The sequence below is a fragment of the Pseudonaja textilis genome, chromosome 1 (genome assembly GCF_049901715.1).
Source record: "Pseudonaja textilis isolate UNSWEBS1 chromosome 1, rPseTex1.2, whole genome shotgun sequence".
Taxonomy (NCBI): Eukaryota; Metazoa; Chordata; class Lepidosauria; order Squamata; family Elapidae; genus Pseudonaja; species Pseudonaja textilis.
The window spans coordinates 283,976,019-283,986,665 of NC_141990.1; the positions used below are offsets into that span (position 1 = coordinate 283,976,019).

The following is a 10,647-nucleotide window of genomic DNA, read 5'->3' on the forward strand; positions in this document are numbered from 1 at the left end:
TAATTTAATTTCTAATAAATATCCATACAATTTTTTAATCACCTTTTCATCAGTACCTGTAAAAATTTTATCTAAGTCAGTCAATTTATCATAGAAACCTTCTGTTTTAGAATCTTTATCATACCTTGAATGTATTTGCGCATACGAAAACCAATTCATCTTTATACCTTGTTCCTCGAGTTTTTGTATAGATTTAAGTTCACCCTTTTCATTCAATATTTCACCATATCTGTTTGTTCCTTTTTGTATATTATAAGATAAGAAAATGCTTCAATAGTTGATAGCCAGACTGGAATTTTCAAATAACATTGTCTTTTAATCTTCCCCCAATTTAACCACAGAGACTCCCGTATATAATGTCTTCTAAAGTACCCCTGTGTTTTAGTTCCTTTATACCATAAAAAAGCATGCCACCCCAACAATAGGTCACGTCCTTCTAATGTCAACAATCTAGTATTTCTTAATGTTATCCATTCCTTAACCCACATCAAATTTGTAGCTTGATAATACAACTCCCAATTAGGCAAACCAAATCCTCCTCTTATTCTAGCATCTTGCAAAAGTTTTAACTTTATTCTCGCTTTCTTACCTTGCCATGTCTATTTCAACACAATTTTATTTAAATCTTCAAAGTAGTCTTTTCCAAGCCTAATTGGAATTGTTTGAAACAAATATAAAATTCTGGGTAATATATTCATCTTGTTGATATTCTCCCTATTAATGACAGTTGTAAATTTTTCCATTTCGCCAAATCTAGCACTATCTGCTGTTTAAGTTTGATAAAATTATTCTCTTTTAGTGTACTGCATCTTGCTGTCAAGTATATCCCCAAGTACTTGATCTTATTCGTGACCTGAATTTTCAATAGGTCTGCCAATTCTTCCTTTTGTCTTGATAGCATATTCTTTGTCAAGATCTTTGTCTTATCTTTATTTATTTTCAAACCAGCCACCTCTCCATATGTCTCTATCTTTTCTATCAGTTTTGATGCTGTTTCTAGTGGGTCTTCTAAGATGAAAACCAGATCATCTGCAAATGCTTGCAACTTAAATTCTTTCTTTTTAATTTTCATCCCTTTTATATTCTTTTCATCTCTAATATTTCTGTTTAGCACTTCCAAAGTTAACACAAACAGCAGAGGTGATAGTGGGCACCCTTGTCTTGTTCCTTTTCTTATATCAATAGATTCTGTCAGTTCTCCCTCTATCATTACCTTTGCCGCCAGCTTATGATAGATAGCTTCTATTGCTTGAATAAATTTTCTAGCAAAGCCCATCTGTTCCAGCAATAATAACATGAATCGCCAATTCACATTATCAAATGCCTTCTGTGCATCTAGAAATATCAAAGCCATTTGTATTTCAGGATGTGCCTCGTAGTATTCCAGAGTGTCCAAGATTAGTCTCATATGGTCTTTGATTTGTCTCTTTGGCAGAAATCCATTTTGGTCAGGATGGATAAAATTATTTAAATATTTTTTAAGTCTTTCTGCCAATATTGAAGAAAAGATTTTATAATCTGCATTTAGTAGGGAGATAGGTCTTTAGTTCTTGATTTGTAATGGATCGGTCTCCTATTTTGGAACAAGTGTGATATAAGCTTCTGACTATGATTTAGGTATCCTCTTCTTTAACATAACTTCATTCATAACTTCTAGCAGTGGAAAATTCAATGATTCTTGTAATGTTTTGTAAAATTCTGCCGGAAGTCCATCTGGGCCTGGTGCCTTTCCATTATTTTGTTTCTTAAGTGCTTCAGTTAACTCCATCATCATTATATTGCTTTCTAACATTGTTTTAATCTCTTTAGGTATCTGGGGTAAATTAGCATTCTGTAAATACTGTTTAACTCTTTCCTCATCAATATTCTCTTGTCTGTATAGTTTCCCATAATAATCTCAAATAATTTCCTTCTTCTCTTTATTACCATAGCAAACTTGGCCTTGGTCATCTATTAATTGCGATATTTTCCTTGATTCTTTCTCCTTTCTCAATTTATATGCTAACCATCTACCTGGTTTATTTGCATCTTCAAAATAGTTCTGTTTGGCACCTCTAATTTTTTGTGCTAATTCTTCTTTTTCTATTAGACCCATTTTATGTTTGGTTATATCCATTTTTAACTTAATGTCCTTTCTCTGTGGCATTTTCTGTAGCTCTTTTTTGAGTCCTTTATACTCACCTTCTAATGCACTAGAGGTTAGTCTTTTCATGGTATTTCTTTTCCTTGTATAGTCTATTATCAAGCCTCTGGCATATGTCTTCATTGTATCCCATACATTCTGGATTGATGTATCTCCTTTTTCGTTTTCTCCAAAGAAAAAGGCCAATTCTTTCTCCATCCACTGTGTGAAGTCTTTTCCCTTTAAAATAGTATTATTTAACGTCCATCTAGATCTTCTTCTTTGTCCTTTCCATTTAATTGTCATTGGGTTGTGATCTGCCCAAGTACTTGTTTCAATATTTATTTCTTGAATATTAGTTAACAATTCTGTTGACATCCATATCATATCTATTCTGGACCATGATAAGTGTCTATTTGAGTAGAAGGTATATTGTTTAGTTTTAGCATTTCTTTCTCTCCATGTATCTTTTAAGTTTATTTCATCTACCATTTAAAAAAAAGATTTAGGGAGAGTCTTTCTATTTTGCTTTATTGTTTTCTGTGCTGTGTAGTCCAGTTTATTGTCTACAATTCCATTAAAATCTCCCATCATAACTATATTAACATAGTCCAGTTCAACTATTTTCATATGTAATTTTTTATAGAATTCTTCTTGTTTGTCTTTCGTGGCATAAATTGCAATCAGGAGTGTTTTCGTATTATTGTCCATTATTTCCACCATTAATATTCTTCCGTCGTCTGTTCATATTGTTTTTTAATATGTACTTCTTGTAGGCAGATTATATCAAATTTTAATTTCTCTAATTTATGAAAGATTTTCCTTCTTTTAACGGCTGAGTTAAGTCCATTTATATTAATTGTAATCAATGTTTTCTCTTCCATGGTTATATTTTGTAATTAGGTTTAACAGCTCTCGTGGATCTTGGTTCATGTTGTTCTTTGGCTTCCTCCTTTCCACCTACTGCACCTTCTTCTTTTTCAGTCGTCATTTGGGAGTCCTCTTGGAATTCAATTAGTGAGATTTCTTTTTCTGCCTCTTCCTCCCCTCTGAAAAATTCTGTGTAAAATGATTCAGCTTTCTCAATTGAGTCAATTCTATATCTCTGTTCTTGCCATGTGAACATTAAACCTTCTGGAATCAGCCATCTATAATTCACCTCTTTTTAAAGTAATAATTTGGTCAAGAATCGGTATTCTCTTCTCATCTCTCTCACTCTTCTGGGTACTTGTTTCAAGACCACAATCTCCTTATCTTTGTATTTCAATGTTTTCTCTCTTGCCACTTGCAATATTTGCGTTTTAATGGCTTTCTTTGTAAATCTGATGTGAACTTCTCTTGGTAAGCTATTTCTCATCGCATATCTTGTGAAGACTCGATAAACCTCATCTATTCCATCCATCATCTTCTCTTCAGTTATTTCCAAAGCTTCAGCCAATATTTCTATCATTATCTCAGCTAGATTTTGTCCTTTTTTTCCTCTATGTTTTGGAATCTAAGATAAAATTCTGATCTGTCCATCTCCCATCTCAGCATACCACTTTTATCTTGTTCAACCACAGTTAATCTGTAATCAATGTTTCCAATCTTCTTGTCTCTTTGTTTATCTTCTTTGTTTATCTTCTCATCATACTTCATCATCATTTGTTGGATGTTCTCCACTTTTTCATTGGTTTTCCATGTTCTTTGTTCAATGTTCTCTGTTGTCTTTTCAATATTCTCTGATCTTGTTTGAATATTTTGAATTCCTTGCATAATCAACTGCAGGGTCACTTTTTCTTGTTCTTTTTCTTGCCTTAATATTGTCTGTATTGAACGTTGTCCTCCAGATGGTGGAGAGGAAGAAGTGGAAGTTGAAGAACCAGGAGCTGTTAATTTCCTAGTCATTTTGAGGAGTTCAAAATCTTCAGGTTCTTCTAGACCTTAATCCAGTTGTAAAATAACCAATTGCAGTTCCAAATAAAAATAATAGGAAAAAATTAGGAGAATAGTAAGAAAAGAGAAGCCAAATAGTAATAATAATAGAAAAAGAAGAAAAAATGTCTTCAGGTTCTTGTATACCTTAATCCAATCGGTTGGTTAGATGACAATAAAAATTCAAAAATGAAGGAAAAGACCATAAACAGACCATGAACACACACAAAAAAGAAAAAGTTGTAAAATCCTAAAAAAGGCAAAAAAGTGAAGAAAAAGGCTAAAAAAGAAAGGAAAAATTATTCAGGTTCTTCAACACCTTAATCCAATTAAGAGGTCTCAATTATAAAAGCATGCATAAAAATAAACCAAAAAAGAGAAAAAGAAAAAAAAACACCAATATGGAAGGTAGATGGAAAGACAAAAATACCAGGAAGGAAAAAAGAAGAAAAAGGCTACTCCCTTAAAAAGAAAAGGAAGGGAAGCATTAATACTAAAGATTTTCCTTTAAAATAAAAAGCAGATGTAGAAATTTAACTTCCAAAGACAAGAAGAAAAAAAAAAAAACAAAGAAGTTCCAGAGAGCCAAAAATCCAAATAGCTATTGCAAAAAAAAGTAAACTGATGAGGAGGGATAGCACAGCTTAAAAAGAATAAGAAGAGCACACTGCACTTTGATTATCCAAGGCTCTTGTTATAAAGACTTATCACCTTTTCTTTTCCTAAGCTCAACACCAGACTCCAGCTGTTGATAAAAACCCAGAAGAGCACCTGTAATAATACTCTCCTGTGCTCTTCCCTCTATCTCAGGGGTCAGGGAATTTTTTTACCTCTTACCCCCCCAAAAATTTATAAACGCAGACGTTACCCCCTTGATTTGAAAGTAAGGAAATCATACATCCAATAACATTTTGAATTCAAATACTGTATTTAAAATTACTTTGAAAGCTTCAACTTACTTGAAAACTTCAGGTTTTGGAGAAATGATGTTGCTTCATCTTGGATATGAGATCATCAATATTGGGACATTTTGATGTCAGAGCAATATGGATACAGTCTTCCGGGTCCAATCGATTTCTTGTCTTTGTTTTTATGTTCGTAAGAGTGGAAAATCCTTGTTCGCAAAGGTAGGTTGTTGCAAAAGGCAGCAACTTTTTGAATGCTTCCTCATGTGCAATTTTGAAGGCCTTTGCAGGTGTTGACATCCAAAAATGTGAAAGATCTGCTTTGTTTTCAAATGCAATCTGTGCTTCATTACTGCATCGAAGCTCAAGAAGTGACTCTGCCAACCCTTGAGGCTCTTCTGGTACAGCACAAATTTCACATTTAAAGGGGTCTACAATCCAACTGACAGCATGTGAATCAAGATCTGGAAAGTAATCAGAGAACCGCTCTTTGAGTTTAGTAAGATGCCTTATAACTGTATCCTTGATGTCTTCAAAAGTAATATTTTCACAATCTTCCAAGAACAAAGCTAACGTTGAAAAGGTAGCTATCTTTTTCTGTTCAACTTTTTGCCTCCAATATGAAAGCTTTGATCCAAATGCAGAAATCTTTTCTCTGGCTGAAATTATATTTATGTTTTTTCCTTGCAATTCTTTGTTCAATACATTAACATGCTCAAACATATTTGCTAAATATGCAAGATGTGCAACCCACAAGGGGTTTGTAAACTTCTCTGCAAGAACATGCTTTTGCTCAACCATAAAACTTTCAAGTTCAGTTTTGAGAGCCCACACTCGGTTCAGAACATTTCCACGTGAGAGCCACCTCACTTCAGTATGATAAAGTAGGTCTGTATATTCAGCATCACCAGCTTTACATAATTCACGAAATAATCGCGTGTTTAGTGCATGTCCTTTGACAACATTGACAATCTTCATAACATCATGCATGACGGCCTCTAATATAGGTTCCAAATGTTTCACAAGCAGAGCCTGGCGATGGATAATACAGTGGTTTACTTCAACTTTTGGGTTTCTCTCTCTCACAAAAGCCACAAAACCATTAACATGACCCAACATAGCTGGAGCTCCATCAACAGACACAGCAAGGCAGTCTTCCCACTTTAAATTGACGTCATTAAAGTATTCATTAACTTTATTGAAGATATCAATTCCACGAGATCGCAAGTCAAGAGGAGAACAAAACAACAATTCCTCTTCAATTAAATGTAAACCTTTGTAGCGGACATATACCATCAGCTGAGAATTACTACTAACATCCATAGTCTCATCTAGCTGAATAGCAAAGTATTTACTCTCTTTTACTGAGGAAATAACTTGTTGCCTCACATTTTTGCTAAAATAGAAACTCTTTCTTTAACAACTCTTGCAGACAAGGGCACACAATTTAGTTTCTTGGCTTCATTCTGACCACACATAATCTCTGCCATTTTCAAAGCTGCTGGTTTAACCAAATCCTCACCAATAGTATAAGGTTTTTGTTTCGGGCAATCAACCAGGCCACTTCAAAGCTAGCCTTGGATGCTGAACATTGACTGAATGTACCTCTAAAGCTGCTGTCCAATCTTTGTCTTTTGACAGACATTTCCAAATTGACAAAATATTCCCGTGGTTTTGAAGCCAGATGTGGGTGCAAATTATCCAAGTGTTTCTTCAATTGACTCTTTTTCAAAGATTCTGCAGTCAGTACTTTCAAACAAACAACACACTGTGGTTTCATTATTCCTTTGTCGTCAATTTGGGTAAACCCATAATCAAGGAATTCTTCCTGGTATATTCTTTTTCTAATTGATGTCATCTGAAGGGTGAAAAAGACAATGATTGGAAAAGTTGTAACCCTGACTGACAGGCTGTGTACCGAATTAGCAGGATGCACCAAATTTAATAAAGATGTGCATTATTTTTACTGGAACACATTGCACACCAGCCATGGGGTGGTATATAATAAAGGCAGTTTCTGTGCACTGAACATAACGCGTGCACACACACACAGCTTTAGAAAATGCAGATGCAGCTGCTGAAGATCAAAGCCCCGGATTTGGCAAGTGTGTGTGTGATGTCGTGCTCCTCTCAAGGAAAAGAAACGGGGCAGAAAGAGAGAAAGGAAAGCCTCCAAGCCAAAACTGCTCCGGGTGCCATCCTGTCCCTGAGTCACTCCAGGAGAGTCCCTGAAAGAAGACGAGGTAGCTGGCCCAGTCACCTTTCCCTGGCCGCGGCGTGGTTTTGAGGCCAGCAAATGAAAGTTTGCGGAGACTTTGAAACTGCAGCTCTGACTCCACAAGGGAAGATGGTTGCACAAGATCTGTCGTCGTCCCCCCCCCACACACACACCCGCCGCCTTCCCCCTGTATCCAGCTGAGTCAAGGCTGGCCACCAGTTCGCACTCGCACGAAGCGGAGCTGCCACCCCTGACTCCTCCGCGAAGGCACGCGCACGCACGCAAGTCGGAGACCACCGGTCTTGCGAAGGGAAGCCAAGGCAGCGTCAGAAAAATGACGCCCCTCCCTCCCGGCCTCTCCCCCTCCCCGGCCACCTCAGGCTGCTGACACATAATTTGGAGGTCGAGGCGGGAGGAGGTGCCCTCCCCCGCAGCTGGGAAGAAGGCGGGATAGCTCGCTCCAGGGAATGAAATGTCACCAGGCTTCCCGAGGGCTTCTGGGAATTTTCTCGGGGCCAAGGCGGCAGTTGCAGGTGCCTCTTCGCTTCCTGTGTGCCTGGCAGTGATGAGAGGCTTCGGGGAGGGAGCCGGGCTGGCTGGCTAGTTGGCAGGCAGGCAGGGCCTGGGGGGCGAGGAAGCGGGAAGGGAGGATGATATTTGGGAGCCACGGTGACACAAACTGCACGCGAAAAGCGTGCGGTCATCGCAGCGCGGGGGAAAGCGTCCCTTTCCCCAAAATGCTCTGCCCTATGCCAGAAGCTCGCCTTCCCCTAAAAAACGGGCGGCGCGGCTCTTGCAGAATCTAGCCTGGAGTCATTTCCGACCCAGGAAACAAGGGTGGGGTGGAGGGGATAAATTTGCCTCAAGGGTGTTTTAATAACTGCTGCTATGCCGATAGTTCCGCCATTGGCCAGCGCAACCTCCTCATTACCCCCAGATTTTCACTTTTACCCCATTTGGGGTAATTTACCCCTGTTCCCCGACCACTGCTCTATCTTATCAAGCAGGCAATGTCCTTGAAACAAAGTCTCAGTTCTTTCTCATCTTTGTCTAGTCAAAAGAAAAATAGAATATTTCCAAGCCTCTAGTTGGCAGTGTTACAAAGTTTCTTTAGCTTTCACTTTCCCGCTCCTTTTCCAAGCAAAACATAAGAAATTAATTTTAAAAAAAGAAAAAGATATTTAAAAAATAACTAAAAGGGAGTCTCTGGCTTAAAATATTATAAAATCAAAAAGGAGAGAAGAATATATAAAAAGAAGAAGAAAACCAGTCCAGTTTCAAAATATAAGATCATGTGTAGAAAATCCAGCAATGAGAAAAAAAATATATTACTTTGACATTCCTGTTTAAAATCGCCGCTTAATCACTTCTGTCAAAACTTTTACAGATTCTTTCTTTCCCTTAGGGTGTCCTTTCAAGTCTTAAAATAAAGAAAATCATTGTGTTAACTGATAAAACAGCAATTCACTCAACATGGGAGCAGGTTCCAATGGAATTTAGAGAGCCTTTTTTGTAAGTAAAAGCTTACAGAATTGCACTATGAAGCTATAACACTATGCATATTGAACTTGAAGTAAGCTCCATTGATCGTGATGGTTTGAACATCCAAACAAACATACATAACTGCATATTAAGATAAGATCAAGATGACTACTATAATTACCAAGATATGAAGAGTCTAGATCTCTACTCTTTTCTTAAAATCAAGCTTATTCTTACTTACTTTTAATATCAGGTATATTCAGGGGTGGGATTCCACCAGTATAACAACCAGTTTGGTGATCGTATGCGCACACCAAACACGCACTCCGCGTGTGCTCTGCATTTTAAAAAGCTCTAACACCTCCTACTGCAGTCCCTTTGAATAAAATAGCTGAGGCGTGGCAAACTGTTCTGCTGCGTGAATCAGCTGTGCTCTTAAAAAAGGAAATAAAGCCTAGGAAAGAACAGGGGCAGGCGGGCCAGCGGGCCCACATACTCAACACAGCAAACCGGTCTCTGCCAGCTGATCTTTGCAGCAAGGGGTTCGCCTGAACCAGTCCAAACCTGTGGAATCATACCCCTGGGTATGTATATCATATACATTTTTTTCATTAATCTGTAAATTCAATTTATTTCATAAGGTAATTGAAATTAAGTGAGATGCGACTCAATATATCATAAACTTATTTCCAAAAGTCCATCTCACTGCCACCCAAACATCCTTACTGAGAAAATATGTAAAATTAAAATTGTGTAAAATTTCCAGCACTGTAGCATTGCAGAAAAAAAAACCTGGATGAAGCCAATATAGAAATCTACAAGTGAACTTTTGATGCAGGGCAAACTCTGCTTCTTGCCACCCTCCCATACTTGCTCCCATACTTGCACACATATCTTGGCTAGAAAACTACAATATTTTTGCCCTCTCCTTACACTCTGAGCTGACATTTGGCTTTAAAAAAAGTTTTAGCAGCCTGTTCAATTTGTCCATGTGAATTATTATTACTTTTAAAACTTATTTAAGTTTATCCCGGAAGCAGGCAATCTTGTGATTACCTTGGAATTTTTGTTGGAGTAATGTTTACTATATTCCAATAAGTTGTTTGGTGGAGATGTTTGTTGTTCTTTATTCTTTAAGCTCCAGAGAGTCTATTAGAGTCAGACTCTGTCAGCATCTGTCAGACTCTGCCAGCATCAAAATCAAATAAATAAAAATATAATCTTTGGAGGATGCATCTGAGCATTGATAGCAGGCGGATGCTGTCCCAAAGTGATAATTGTGTGAGACTTGATTGTCATGCTACCCACAGCCTGCAGTTTTGGTCATCTGTGTTTACCACCATTAGTGTTCCTCCATTCTCCCATGATGCTGAGCAGTTCTCCTTCCAGCCGCCAGTGGGAAGTGCAAAAAATGGCAGTTAGCTCTTGTCCTGCTTCTGCTCTTGACATTTTAGGGCAAGGCAGAAATCAGGTTTGTAGGATAGGGGCAACTTCTTCAAGGATAGGACAGAGAAGTGGGGATAGTGGTGAAGCATAGCCCTGGCTGTAAGAGGGAGAAAAGAAAACGCAAAGCCAATTTTACAAAAATGGGGGTATGAAACAAGAATTCTACCAATGAGAAACTGCCTGTGCGTACCCCACAACCCCAGAGGAAATAGTACAAAGCTGTCTTTGTCTCTTTTTTCCCTGATCTGGGTGTGTTTTTACTCTGCATTGCTCTGAATTCCATACCTTCAACCTTTCTTGTAGTCCAGCTGCTTAGATTACAAATCAGCAGCAGGGAATAAATCAACTTTGACAGGACTTGCTGGGATTGCAATAGGTGAGTGTTCTTCCTCTCTCGGTCAATTTGTGTCAAATTGGTTATATGTATTTTGTGTAAACAGAGCCCCTGACCTAGAAGCAAGTGTGTTTCTCAGGGCCTAAAAGTTTGCCCAACCCCATACTTAAATGTTTGTCCATTCAAGTATTCTTTCCCACCAGAAATCATTTGTGTGTTCACCAGA

The 10,647-nt window shown here is 37.8% G+C and overlaps 1 protein-coding gene across 1 annotated transcript; it reads right to left on the reverse strand.

The window, feature by feature from the left end:
* Positions 1-5,004: 5,004 nt before the first annotated feature.
* On the reverse strand, positions 5,005-6,264 carry LOC113438715 (protein FAM200C-like). Its single transcript, XM_026704225.2, has one exon. It carries the CDS (start codon positions 6,262-6,264, stop codon positions 5,005-5,007), a length of 1,260 nt encoding a protein of 419 aa, XP_026560010.2.
* Positions 6,265-10,647: the final 4,383 nt, after the last annotated feature.

Excerpts from the sequence above, each read along its gene's own strand:
- LOC113438715 (XM_026704225.2), bottom strand. The coding sequence starts at position 6,264 with ATGGATGTTAGTAGTAATTCTCAGCTGATGGTATATGTCCGCTACAAA.